Raw genomic sequence first — 15,305 nt, forward strand, 5'->3', positions numbered from 1 at the left:
TTAATTTTTAGAGGTAATAGTAATGTTTCTTCCTTCTCTTTAATTGAAATTATTGCTTCCTTATTTTATTTTTCTCTTACCCTTGCGTCCCTTTGGTTTTGAATGCTAAAGTTATTGATGAAATAGTTTTGTTTTGTTATGTTTTCTTAATGATGTTTAGAGGAAAGCGATTAATACACCGATCGATAAGAAATAGTGAGATGATCTAAATTGAGGGAAACCAAAAAAGCATAGAGAAAGATCCAAAATAACATTAGTAGAAAAGAAAAAAAGGACTTGAAAATTATGGAAATAATAGAAAATATGGCTTTTGATAAAATAGAATAAAGCCAAAGAATACATGTGATCAGCACAAATTAATATGTTGAGGATCCGTAACTGATCCCGAAACATTTGGATTTAAGGCTTTTTTTAGTTTTCTTAATAATGTTTGACAAAAAAAAAAAAAGATAATCATCAATTACTTTTTCTATAAAATATGCCCACAAGAAATACATATAAGAGAAACAATTTTTTTTTTTTTTGGTTGCCCACAGTGTATCCTCAAGGCTTTCAACCAGAGACTAATCACTGTTCGTGCCGGGAGAGCCCTACGAAGTAAAGACTCACCGAAATTCTTTTCAAAGTGCGAAGAAGACTTTAACTGGAGACACCCAGTCGAGCCCAGTACAAGCACTTTGAGACTGAGAGCTCTACCAACTCAGCCAACCCCCTGGGTTGAGAAACAATTATATCTATATAAAAATACACTAAGACAAAAGATGGGGAAAAATCAACTATGCTAATAAGTGTTTTTTTTTATAAAAAAAAAATTGAGAGAAGGATGACGTTTTCTTATGTAGGATGCATATTTTGGTTTTTATTGAGGGACCCCGCCACCTCAAAACATAATATTCAAAACGTCGGCACCAGAACGCGGAGAAAGATCATCTTTTTTGTGCTTTTGCTTTTTATGTTTGGTATATTCAACTGCCTTTTTTCTTTATTCATGGAATAAATAAAGACGATGAGTCTAAAACAAAAAGTCATTGTCTTGCAATTTCTACTTCATAGTAAATTCTAAAACAAAAAGTCACTATTTTGCATTGTTTCTTTAAGTTTTATTGAAATTTTGCAACACGAGAATATAATAAGCTCATGTAATTCAGATGTTAGATTTTTAAAATTTACACATAATATAAAGACATATAAAAAATTTGAAGTGTTTTTTTTTTTTTCAAACTAGTTTTGAAAGAATCTTTGTTAAAAAACAATTGATATTCTATAAAAAAAAAAAAAAAAAGAATAGAATCATTGACAATTGATACTCTATCTTCTTTATATTTGTTAATATGAATAATACTAGACATACAAACTATTTTATAAAAAAAGTTACAAATGATTGATGTTGTGATTAATTATCAGTAAATGAAAAAGTAATATTGATGGTGAACCTAAACGAAAATTAATAAGAAATTAGTCACATCAATATTTTATAAAAATATTATAAAATAATTTGTAATGATTACATTTTTTATTTCTCTCGTTAATATTATTGAAAATGAAAAATTAATTAATAATTATGACAAAACTTTTCAATCTTAACCCAAATAATTTATCTCACCTTCCAAGTTTCCAATCAGAATCTTCGTACAGGTGAGAGAGAAATATGATGGAACAAATCAACTTTAACTTGTTGGAAAGAAAGTTGAAACCGCGTGGGACCGTTGGTTGGAAAGATTGCACCACGGAAACCTCGAGGAAGAGGGATTTCTTACTTTCATTAAAATATTATTCATTTCTTTCTTCTTTCAATTTATTTTATTCCTCTGCCATTTCATAGTCATTCTCTCTTTCTCAAAAACAACTCTCAGACTGTCACCGTCCACTCCTCAAACTGATCTTCGAAGCCCAGCTCCGTTCATCCATCATCCTCACCGTCGACCCGATTCATCATCCTCCTCACCCATCTTTAAAGTCCAGCTCCGTTCATCCATCATCCTCACCGAAGCTCTCTGCTCAATAATCCATCGTCGACCCACGCAAGCCACGCCCCATCGCCGAGCTGTTACCGACCCAAGCAACATCGCTGATCTTTCTCCACTCTACAGGTACTTTCTCTCAGCTTTACCCTTTTTCTCAATTTGCATTTGGGTCTTTGTTTATGTTGTTGTTGATTTAAAGGCTCTTTTTCAAGGCCTTTATTCCTGTTCCCCTTCCTAATTGTTCATTCAACCTGAGTGTTCCATTCAAATTGCTCTTTGTCAAAAGACACTTTTTTTTTTTTTTTTGGGTGTGGTTTACTCGTCTCTTGTACTTTCCAATCTTCTCCTCTTAGATCTTGATGGCGACTTTCCCGACCGATGAGGGAGACTCCTTTTCTTCTTCCACTCAGAAGTGGGACTATGACGTGTTCTTGAGTTTTAGAGGTGAAGATACTCGCCATGGTTTTACTGGCCATTTATATCAAGCCTTGTGTGACAAAGGTTTCAAGACCTTCATTGATAATGAAGATCTCCAGAGAGGTGAACAAATTTCAGCGGAACTTATCAAAGCCATTAAATCATCAATGATTTTAGTTATCATATTCTCTCAAAACTATGCATTTTCCACTTGGTGCCTCGAAGAACTTACCGAGATTCTTGAGTGTCAGAAAAATGGACAAAGAGTTTTACCAGTTTTTACAAGGTGGATCCATCTGAAGTACGCAAGCAGAAAGGTAGTTTTGGATTAGCAATAACTACACATGAAAAAAAATTCGAGAATAACATAGAGAAAGTGCCGAGGTGGAGGGCAGCTCTAAGGGAAGCAGCTAGTTTGTCTGGATGGCATTATAAGGATTGGTATGTATCTAATCACTAATCTTGTGTCTTTTAATAGCTTTCAAACCTCCGATGGTTTTGTTATGACCACTAAATACCAAATTACGATAATATTTTATTACGATAATATTTGCTACTACTATCTACTAAGGCACTAAAAGCACTGCTACTACTAACGCATTAAAGGCTAACACAAATAGAAGGTTTATTTTTATATTTTTACTTGATTGGTAAATTACAAACACATCTAATGTGCTCTCATCTGATGATTTTACCTTTCACCCACACTTGTGAGAGAAGGAAGTGTGATTTAAATCAAGGTTCATCAACTTAATAAATTGCAAATTTTCTTAGTCATCTCATTTTCAGAGTATTATAAATGGGCTAGTGACGTAGGATGAAGGGGGAGGCAAGAGGCATGAGGCGAAGAACAAGAACAAGGGGTAGTGACACATGTTAGTAGGAGAGAGAGAGAGAGAGAGAACGAGGACTCAAAAGAAGAAAAAAGAAGAAGCACATTTTAGTCTCAAATTAATTATCGTCTTAAATCTATGACTATGAGTTACATGCACGTTTACTTAATTTAAAAAATGTGTCACTTGTAAGTCACACATCTAATCATCTTGAATTTAGTTCATTTTTGTATTTATATTTCTAGCTAGTCTAATTATGTTTCCTATGCTCTACAACTGGCAGTTTTCCTGAATATCAGCTTATCCAAGAAATAATTAGAGTGGTATCAAGTACCAAATTAAATCACACAAAGTTATTTGTTGCTCAATACCCAATTGGAGTAGATTCTCGTGCAAAAGTCGTAGAAAATCTTTTAGATATTATGTCAGATGATGTTCGCGTGGTTGGAATTCATGGCCTTGGAGGAATAGGAAAGACTACAATTGCAAAAGCTGTATATAATAGAGTTGCTGATCTATTTGAAGGAAGTAGCTTCCTAATGAATGTCAGACAAAATTCAAGAAAAGATTGTAGCATAATCGAACTACAAGGGCAACTTCTTTCTGAGATCTTAGGGAGCAAAGAATTGAAGGTGCACAATACACCCAGAGGAATCAATGTGATCAAAGAAAGACTTTCGCGTAAAAAGATTCTTTTGATTCTTGATGATGTGGATAAATTGGGCCAAGTAGAAAATTTTCTTGGAAAATGTGATTGGCTTGCTAATGGAAGTAGAGTTATTATAACCACAAGAGACAGACATGTGCTAACCACTCTTGAAATTGATCCTTTAATCTACGAGGTTGTGCAATTGGATCGACATGAAGCTCTTCAACTCTTTAGTAAGTGCGCCTTCAAAAAAGACAAACCTGAGGCAGATTATTTACAACTTACAAATCAATTCATAAGTTATGCCAATGGCCTTCCATTAGCTCTACAAATTATAGGTTCTGATTTACGTGGAAGAAACATTTGCCAATGGGAAAGTGAATTAGAAAAGTATAAGAATATTCCTAACAAAGAAATTCAAAAAATACTAAAAGTAAGTTTTGAAGGATTGGACAGAAATGAACAGGATATTTTCCTTGATATTGCATGTTTCTTCAAAGAATTGTCCAAAAATTATGTTGTGGAGATCTTAGCTGCTTGCAATTTACATCCGGTTTCTGGAATTTCAAAACTTATTGATAAGTGTCTCATAAGGGTTGAATTTAATTTTGAAAAGTTATGGATGCATGACTTGCTACAACAAATGGGTAGAGAAATTGTTCAACAAGAATCAAATGTGCCTGGAGAACGTACAAGGCTATGGTGTTATGATGATGCTTTAGAAGTTCTTACAGAAAATACGGTATAACTTCTTTTTTAAGCAAAACAAAATCAATTATTTTTTTGTTTTTAATGTTTAGGAAAATCTTAGTTTATCATTAACCTATTTTGTTTAAAATTTCAATTTGTTATGATGTTGACAATTTCTATTGTGCAATGTGTTCCACTCAATGCTCTATCCAAACAGGGTTCAGATAAAATTCGAGGCATAATGTTGCACTTCCATAAACCAATAAGGGTGACATTGGCACCTAAAGCTTTCAAAAGGATGAGAAATCTCAAATTTCTTATAGTTGATGATGTGCACATTTGTGAAGAACTTAAATATCTCCCCAATGGATTAAGGTTGCTTCAATTGCCTAATTATTCTTTTCTCTTACCATCCAATTTTTGTCCTCAAAAACTTGTTACACTCGAGATGCCACATAGTTGCATTCAGTTAGAGAAGTTATTTAAGCAGGTATGGTTTTTTTTTAAAATTATGTTTAAAATTTTTTAATTTAAAGTTTGTTGAACATAATATATTTTTTTTTCTACAGGAGTTTCAATTCCAGAATTTGAAAAGTATCAACCTCAGTGGATGTGAATCTATTACAAAATTACCCAATTTATGCGCCCCAAACTTAGAGAAATTGGACCTTTCATATTGTAAAAATTTAGTTGAGTGTCATGAGTCCTTTGGATTTCTTGATAATTTGAAAAGTATCAACCTCAGTCGATGTGAGTCTATTACAAAATTACCCAATTTATGCGCCCCAAACTTAGAGAACTTGGACCTTTCATATTGTAAAAATTTAGTTGAGTTTCATGAGTCCATTGGATTTCTTGATAGGCTTCAAGAATTGAATCTTTCTAGTTGTGAAAAACTTCAAAATTTTCCAAGCCATCTCACATGGAAATCTCTCGACACTTTGCATATTGCATCCTGCTCAAGTCTTGATTTTTTTTTCTCTTTCATAGCCGACGATTTTGTCTTCTGCTTTCAAGGTTTATACAGCTATTGCTCTAAAAATGTTGTGGATCTTGAAGATACCATCTATAAATTACCACCGACTAAGATATTATGTATATATACTGGCAAATCGAGACCCCGGTATGAATATTGTTTCTTTATAAATTCATATGCATTTCTAGATCTAAGCAATGTTCAAAATCTAGATCTGAGTAATGTTGTAAATCTAATTGAATTAGATTTTTTGATGAAGTCTAATTACTTTCGTGTATTGGAACATCTATATCTAAATGAAATCAATATTATTACCATCCCGGAAAGCATCGCTAAGTTTACTAGATTAACGACACTTGGAATAAAATGTTGCAAGTATCTTGAGGAAATTCCAAGGCTTCCACAATCTATAAGAAGAGTGCAAATACTAAACTCCCATTCGCTACATCCACAATCATCAAACAGATTGTTCAGTCAGGTGTCTCTCTCTCTCTCTTTCATTCAATGTTATATAGAAGCACTCTTTTTACCTTCTTGAAAGTACATTATTAAATTTTTTTGAATTTGATTATTGCATACAGTTTGGAGAACTTTGGCAACCACCAAAAAATCGATATGATATGCGAGGTTATGAACTTTTACTACCTGGATCAGAGATTCCAAAATGGTTCAATCATCAAAGTGTTGGAAATTCCATTTCATTCTGGGTCGGTTCTGATTTTGATCATCTAAAATGTAGTTACTGTGTTGTTTTTGAACCGAATGAATGGAATGGTACTGTTAAAGTCTCCTTGAAATTTAATGGGGAAAATTTGATGGATGGGTTTCGTTTTCGAATCCAACGGGATACAGACGTGACGTGCACTCATGTTTGGTTTTTAAAGATATTTTATGGTCGTCGGTCAAATTACTTAAATCAACTTGAGCAACTTGAGCGGAATCGTGTGGAGGTTGAATTTGAATGTGAATCATATCGAGGTGTAATTCATATCCTAAGGTGCGGGGTCCATGTTGATAGCATCTTTCCTCTTGCTCAAGATCTGACTCGCATTCGAAGGTTTCTCATGAATGTGCACAGGATTTGAGTTTGTCACTATGCACTTCTCCCATGGGAAGAAAATATCCGCCTCCTCAGCCTCAGGTCATTGTCCCTGATGACACTAGCCACATTCCAAATAATATGACAGACATGTTCAAATTACGCTTGGGTTTGCCAGTTTGGGAATTGGCTCAACTGTTAGTGAGGGGTTTCATTTGGGTTCTTCTTCAATGGCCCATAACTTTGACAGTGATGATGATTCTGACTTCAATTTGTAATCTCCATCGAAGAAAATGAGAAAATCTTGATCGAACTTGGAAGAAGAAATATGTCTCCATCTGAAAAAGAATCTTGAAACAATTTTCTTCTTCATTGTTCCCATTCCATTTCTTTAGCATTTGATGCCAAGGTACGTCTCTTTTTTTTTTAGTTGCATTGTTTCATTCGCATCTTTGGATGCTCATTCATTGGATTGGGTACCAAGATAATTTGAATAGAAACTAACCCAAAGAAAATGCAGAATAGATGAAAGAAATGATGAAAAACCTATTTCAAATTTTAGACAAATTATGAAAACAAGCAGTTACGTGTTTATCGCATAATCTCTCTCTCTGGTAATGAAGCTACTCATACTTCTTGATTTATTAAAATTTTGAGTCTTATTCCATTTCTCCATTGTTAGCATAATATGCGAGTATTAGGGTTTTTGTCTAGTAGTCTGTTACTAGCTAGCACCAATTCTGAAAATTCAAACTTTAGTAGTAATGACCTTATATGCTAATGCCATCCTTAATTTCATAGAGCGGAAGGTTTTGAAATGGATTTGACTTTGCCAATAGTCGTAGTTTCAAGGTCCTTTGAACACACCATTACATTTTATATGCTTTCTTTTTAAAATTGTTGCTGATAGTATATATTGTCTCAAATTTCTTAATCTTGTCAAAATGTTGGGAATTATATGTGGATTCCTGATATTAGCTTGTTTGTTATCGATGATTTCCTCCTCCACTATGGTTGTTATTGATGTTACCTTCTAGGTTGATCCATTATTGGATTTAGCACTTCTGAAATGAATTAGGGAGGTCTTTAATCTAGTGGCAATTACAATTTATATTGTTAAGACTTTTTCGTTATAACGTTTTGGGTGACGCTCTTTGGTTTTTTCTCCTCACTTGGGCATGCTATTTTATAGCTTTAACTATGAGTGGAATGTGGCTTTGTTATTGATAGTTGGACTCTGAAGTGATGATTGAAAAACTGAATGTGTAGAACCGAGCTAAGTTGCTGTGTGAAATCCTACTAACAAGGTTTCGTTCGTTCACATCAAGTTGTTCTTCGACCTATGTAATAGTGGAATATTTTCTAGCTTGCAAAAGTATACCAATATTTTTTCCCATAAATTAATGCAACTCATTATGTTATAAAATTCAATTGGATTTGCTTGGTGTCTTTGGAAGTGGATTTAATCGTTTTCTTTATTAAAGTTCATAGCATTTCATAAAAATTGATAACATGCTTGAGAAAAGAAATAAATCAACTGAGAATGTATTGAAACCTAAAATTGACCCTGTGATTTCAATGTTTTTTGACAATATTAAGAAGTAAAGAATTTAATCATGCATATCATGGAATTATCAAATCTGTTAGGTCTGACCCAGACATTATTGCAGGAACTGGAAAAAAAAGATTTTTGCTTTTGGGTGAGAGCTTTCCGATTAACCAATTTGTTGAGTCAACGTTCCAATTGAAGAATGGCCTAGTTACTTATGTCTTTGGATCTGGAATCAGGGCACTCTTTTTGGTAGTTTCTTGTGTCGTAAGTCATGTGATTATTCATTTTTGCTTCATTATTGATGCATGTTTGTTAAATTTAATGTGCAGTTGAAATGTCAATTGTTGGTGCCTTCTATTTTTATTTTATTATTATTTTTTTATGCTGTTGAATTTTTATAGGTTTAAACGGCCATGTTTTACCCCCATTTAGATGTTTGTTATCTATATCTTCCCACATTAAAATTAACCTCATGCAAAATACACCATTAACCTCATGCAAAATCCCAACCAAAGAACATCCTTCTTTCAATGCAATCCTACATCTAACTACTATGCAGTTGCATTTGGTTCTGGATGGATTTCATGACAATATAAATTGCTCAATTATGTACTGGTACTTGAAGTAGAGAATAGGGAAATGTCTATCAATCCAAATTTGCTGTTAAAGTCAAATTGGGATGTTTTGGTTTGAACCTTTCAAGTCTATGGAGTATTTATTTTTATTGTGCTGGAATGATTTTGCATTAGGTTATTTGCTCATTTATGTCCTGCTGGCCAAAATTTAAGCTACTTTAATTCCCAAATACCTTTGGTTGGGATTTGTAGAAGAAAATAATTCATACTTTATTGGTCGAAGAGTTTTTCCAATATAATATAAAATGAAAGGTTTTTATTTGTTTGTTTCTTTTTATATTAATTGCACATACTTGAATTAATTGGGATGACAGGGCCACAATTTCATCATTGTTGGAATAATAGTTGTAGCTGCTGGTGAAACTACTTCATCCTTATAAGTTTTGTTATTTTTGTGCCCAAAAATGATCACTCTGTTCTGTAGGATTCTCTGTTCTGGTATTTGGTACTAATGGACTCCACACTTGATGCAACTTGGTATAGATGTAAGTCTTGTCTTTGGTATTTGACACCCTTATTTTGTAGACAATAGAATGATCTCAATGCCCAAAAAAAGGTTTTATATTTATCTTTAACTATGAGCAGGTCTCCTTTGAAGATTATAGCTCTATACACATTTCATTTCTTACCCACTGGCATATCTTTTGTAAATAAATTAATAGGATTACCTCTAATTGCATTTTGAACATAGTAATTTTCTACTGTTCTGTGGCACCTTCTTACTAATTTCACTTTTGAGTTAAATGTTGAAAAGAATATTTTGAAATTACAAATTAGTATCACCTTGAATTCACCTTCTTATAGGAATACCTTGCTATAGAGAAAGAGTAAACAATGTTCATGAGCTAATGGTTACGATTTTATATCCGGTACAAAAAAATATACTTATATACATGCCTTTTACTGTCTTATACATTAAAGTGTCAAGGAGAAGAGATCACTTATGTTGTACCCCCTTTTGTTAATTTTGCACTTATTGTAACCAATGAGTATGGTAAAATCAAGTACATACAAGGTTACTTTTACATGTTAATGTTCCCTCCCCATTGAACATTCCCATTCATATGCTTGATCAGTCCAAGCAATTCCATGTTATTTGGACTATGGTTTGTCAGTCAAGTTCCTTTTCAAAAAATTATTTATGCTATTTACAAACAACCTTCCTTTAAATGCTTTCACTTCAAAATTTCTTAGCCAGAATTACTAGGCCATGGTTGCACAGCTGCACAGCATAGGCACCAGTTTCTAGTGGGAAGACTTTCCATGCAAGGATGTTGTTTCTCTGTCAAGTTTGATTTTTCCTTGAATCTGCTCAACCATTTCTAGAATTTTTACTCAAGGGGTTTTCACCATGTGTTGCAGCCCATGATGAATCTATGCAAGCACTGTCTGCTGGGCAAAATTTGCCAAACAGTATAATTCTAGAAAATTTTTAGGCAGATGGCAGGCGTTCAAAGTTTATTAGTTAGTTGGACTGTTTTTGGAAGTCAGTTTTAAGAAACTCGACTTCTAGCCAAAATCGATTATACTATCAACAGTGAAAGTTAGTCCTTCAGTGGAGCATTTGGGAGTAGGGAGTGGTCTCTCTCAGAGGGCACTTAGGGGCCTGGTTGCTTCCAAGGCAGTATTCTCATCACCCATTTTTGTTTCTCCAATTTATCAGTGTTTGTTATTGAAGTTTGTTGTATTGTAGTTGTGGAGATTTTGATTGTTGTGAATTATGTGTTGGTATGTGGCTGGTTTGGGTACTTTGGGATGGGTTTCTCTATAGTTTGTATGTTGGTATTGGTTTGAAATGTGTGATTAAATGGTTTAGGTTGATGCAACGTTAAAAAAGCAAGGTGGTGCCACCCAAAGAATATAAGGAGAAGCCAGAACAAAAAGTAAAAAGTTTCAAAAAAAAATTTACAACAAAGAATTTAGTGAAAGCTCTGAGACAGAAGACATGAGAAGTCGAAAGTTCATTCATATAAGGTCTTAAAAAATAATTGTTTCAGCTTTACCACGCATAACTATTACTCCTCAAAAAAATTGCATTCTTTTCTCTTCAAAATTACACAGTGAACACAAAGGAACAACTTTTCAAATCCCCCAATTACAGCTTTTAACAAAACATCTCTTCCAACATGATAACACCTACATCACAGGTTAAGGAGTTACTACATCATGGGATAAGATGTTACCTGGGAGACACCAAACAAGCAGAAGATCATAGATCACAATTCTCATGCCACCCTACTTATCAAAAATAAAAAGCAATTCTAATGCCATTCTATGCCACCACACATTGTAAGAAGAAATGATTCACATTATCTTTATGGTTTTTACATATGGTGCCATTCTTCTATTGCTCTCTTCCATAATGCATTTTCTTTGCATATCCCCAAAACCACTTTCGCAACAAAGCTTGATTAAACAACAATATCTTCTTAATCCCCAATTCTTCATGGTATAGAGTAGAGGATTGCAACAAATACTCCAATTAACTAAATGGAAATTAAATTCGTCACCCTTACCACCTCAAAGGAAATCCTTTTGAAGTTTGTCCAACCTATTTGCCACCCTACAAGCAATGGAAAAAATATAGGAAATATTTTGGAAGGCTAGATAGCATACTTTTGATTATAGCAAGTATGCCTCCCTTTGATAGGTGCAATTTCTTCCAACCAACCAATCTCTTATGCATTCTCTCTTGAAGGAATCCCATATATGCCTTGCCTTGAAATGAGCTCCCAACAGTAAACCCAAGTACTTCAAAACATGACATCCAAGATTGCTTGCTAGTTTTTCAACATGCACCATCTCTCCTTCTGGACCAACTTTAGAATTCATAGAATAATTCTCAAACCTAAAATTGGCTCAAACCAAATAAGGACACATCTTAAATAATGAAGATGTGTAGAGTATGCATCACAAATGATGGGTGTGTCATCAACAAAAAGTAGATGGGATATTAAAACCCCCTTTCAATCTATTTGCTTTTATAGGAATTAAAACCCCATAGGTAGCATTTAAAAAAATTTCAAACACACATTTGTCATAACTTGATGCATTGTGATTTTTTGTTTTTTATTTATTTATAAGTAAATAAACTTTATTAAAAACTTAAATCAAGTACACGATGAGAGAGCAAAAAATGAAAGAAAAAAATAAAAACAGGAAACAAACAGAGTGATTATCTAGCTCCCAGGAAGTCCACAAACTCTAAGAACTCCTCAATGGAGAACATCATAGGGGATGTCATCCACTCATATAAGGTTTTCAAAAACTGAAACTTCAATTTCATCATGCTAGTTTACGTACCTTCAAAACACCTTGCACTTAGTTCCCACCATATACACTACATAAGACATAGCAGGACTACTAACCAACTGCCCCCTATTACCTCTTCTCCCAAATCGTCTCAACTAGCTCAAGAGAATATCTTTTTCTGAATATGGCATCGCCCAAGAAATACCAAATAATTTGTTGAATTTTAGTTTGGAAAACATGATTGACGACTGTTATTGTTATTTGTTGTAATTCAGTTTAGTTTCAAATAGAGAATCTATCCTTGCCTATATACCTCTCAATTTTAGAAGGATAAAACTTTTTAATTGTAAGGTTGTTTGCCAATGAAACAATGAAATAGTATTTTGGGGCCTACGAGAGAAAAAGAAAACTGCTTTGTGGGTCATTTTTTTGTTAGGAAGTTCAGAACCAGGTCGCTTTGTGGTTTCTAAGTATGCTCTGTTATACGTGTTGTATATGGGAACTTATGCCTTCAATACTTCTCTGTTTCTATGTAGCAATTCTGCTGCTTATTTCCTAGGCTTGGTTCTGATTTAAAATTAGAAGACATTTGTATTATGCTCAAACGACAATATATACACCATAGCTGTGGATTTACATTTACTGAAATTCTGATACAGTTCATGTTATGCGTGTTTTTCTGACAAGGTAGCATTTTGTTCTCATTTCTGTAGTACACCAACATTAAGCCTTTGGGTGATAGAGTGTTGGACAAGATCAAAACAGCTGAGGAAAAGACGGATGGTGGAATTTTGGTCCCAACAATTGCTCAAACTAAGCCTTAAGGAGGTGAGGTGGTTGCAACTGGAGAGGGTAAGACAGTTGGGAAGAGCAAAGTAGACATCAGTGTGAAGGTAACTTTTGCTTACTCATCTTTCTGGCTTCCAGTTCTCCATTGGTTGTCCCTTTCACTAATTGCTTTTCTTTGTACAGATTGGCACCCAAATTGTGTATTCCAAGTATACTGGGACTGAGCTGGAGTTCAATGGTTCAAAGCGCCTTTTTCTGAAGGATGATGACATAGTTGGTATTCTTGAATCGGATGATGCCAAGGAACTTAAGCCCCTGAATGGTAGAGTTTTAATCAAGGTTTGTTATATTTTTAAAGTTCATTACCCTTGAATGTATTTTCATGAAATGTGTATTGTGGAGTATAGCCAAGGATAAATAAAAATGTTAATGTAAAGGTCTCATCCTGGGGTTGTAGTTAGTGAACTTCCTTTGCTTTACTGCAAAATAATTATGTAGCTGTGCATGATATATCATGTCTGGTCTTGCATTATGCTTTATTTATGTCTTTTCTTGGTTTATCGTGTGAGCCACAGAGAACCTGAAGTAATATTAGGTATTATACCTTGTACGTTTGAACTCTAGTGCAGGTTGCTGAGGCTGAGGAAAAGACTACTCGGGGTTTGTTGCTGACAGAGGCGACCAAGGAGAAACCTTCCATTGGGACGGTGAGGACTAGACCATCTTCAACTTTATGCCCTCCCAAGCATTAACTGAATACTTGTTTTAGGATTCGAAGATGTGGTTTTGGCGTTTGGGCGGATAATGTTTGATGTCTATTCTGCATTGGATGTGACAGGTGATTGCGGTTGGGCCTGGTCCTCTGGGTGAAGAAGGCAACAGGAAACCATTATCCCTCGCCCCAGGGAGCATAGTCATGTACTCCAATTATGCCGGGAATGAATTTAAGGGCAAAGACGGTTACGATTACATTGCTTTGAGGGTTTCAGATGTTATGGCCGTGCTTTCTTAGTTGTCAATTAAATGCTCTTAGTATGTACCACCAAAATTTTATGCAGAAGTGCCTCAAGACATATGCTGATTGCAGCTGTGTCAGATTCTAGTATTTTTAGTTCTCTGCATGGTAAACAATTAATGCTAGTTCATTGAAACATCCCAGGTTCATTTGATAATGAATGGGTGCATTCTGTATTCTATTAAAATCTTCATTTTAAATGGATCCATTTTGTTGTTTAGATTAAATATTACCAATCCAACAAGATGGAGAATTAGAGAAAAAAAAAAATTTCTTCCAACATTGTCAAATTTGGTTCGTAAAGCAATAGAGGAAGAAGACATTCCCCAACAATCGGATGGCACACGTTCAGTGAAGCCAATCACTGCAAATGCCTTTGCAAGGCTTAGTTCCTCCGGTATTAGTAACTATGTTTATGTTTTTGTTTTTGTTTTTTTTTTTAATAACCTGCGGCCTGTGGTGGAGGATTTTATAGCCTCGATTAAGACTGCAAATCTTGTAATAGACTTTGAACTATTTATAGTTGCTATGCATATCCGTATTTCCTCCCCCAAAAAAAAAAAAAAAAAAAGTTTTTCGAAGTAACTTCTGTTTAGAGAGTTAGGCTTTCAGGTTTCAGCCCAATTGCAACAATAATTTTTCTTGTAATAAAATTAAAAACTAAGTGGGTGCTTGGCATGTCATAACTCATAACCAGTTTTATTTATTTTTAGTTTCGTAAAATTTTTTGTCAGAGGAAAGTTGTTCAAAATTGGACCTGATATATTTCCATACAAATGAGTCATTCACAACCAAACTTGATTTTAATCTAGGTAAAAAGAAAAAATTGTATATGATCAGTTCAATGATTTGTCAAACACAATGAAATGATTGTTTATTTTGGGAACTTTGAGGTGGAGGACAAGACTAACCACCCTAATACGTATAAATATAATGGTAAATTCAAGTTCACCTAAGCTGCTAGCACGTCCAAGATTTTATTGTCTTTCCCTCTTGTTCCCGTCACTTTGCTTTTTATTATTGGGTCATGTTAACGGATGCTTTTAGGACTATTGTTAATAAGCCATAGGAAAATTTTGACACCATTTTTATGAGAAATATAAAAGCTGTTAATAACATTTATTATTTTATTACTCTCCTAATAAAATATTTCTAAAAATGGAATTGATTAACATTTCCCTTATTATATGGTTATACTTGAAGTGGAGGAGGGGAGTTTTGTTACTCTTTTTGACTTTTAAGTTTTGTCATGTGGTGCAGGATTGCCGGTAGCAAAAGGATGAAAATGGTCTCATTCAAGATAAAACTCTTTTCTACTTGCCTATATTTGTCTCTTTCTTTTTTTCTTTTTTCTTTTTTTTTCTTTCTTTTTTTTTTTTTTTTTTTATTTTTTATAATTGTATTGGCATATCCTTTATTCTGTACTATAAACTATAAAGGAAGTGATTATCGTTTTGTTAGTGGCATAAACTTTATCTGCTTGCTTTAGTTCTG

At 34.0% G+C, this 15,305-nt stretch overlaps 1 protein-coding gene and 1 pseudogene across 1 annotated transcript; both read left to right on the top strand.

Moving 5' to 3' along the window:
* LOC142643477 (TMV resistance protein N-like) overlaps positions 1-14,355 on the top strand; it is a 54,061-nt pseudogene extending 39,706 nt beyond the window's left edge.
* LOC142643162 (disease resistance-like protein DSC1) lies at positions 2,324-13,808 on the top strand. The gene is made up of 11 exons (XM_075817710.1): positions 2,324-2,504; positions 2,633-2,822; positions 3,498-4,605; positions 4,771-5,043; positions 5,123-6,007; positions 6,111-6,586; positions 6,747-6,842; positions 12,721-12,859; positions 12,980-13,135; positions 13,426-13,503; positions 13,635-13,808. The coding sequence occupies exons 1-11, from the start codon at positions 2,324-2,326 to the stop codon at positions 13,806-13,808; spliced, it is 3,756 nt and encodes a 1,251-aa protein (XP_075673825.1).
* Positions 14,356-15,305: the final 950 nt, after the last annotated feature.

Source organism: Castanea sativa, chromosome 7 (genome assembly GCF_040712315.1).
Source record: "Castanea sativa cultivar Marrone di Chiusa Pesio chromosome 7, ASM4071231v1".
In the NCBI taxonomy this organism is placed as follows: Eukaryota; Viridiplantae; Streptophyta; class Magnoliopsida; order Fagales; family Fagaceae; genus Castanea; species Castanea sativa.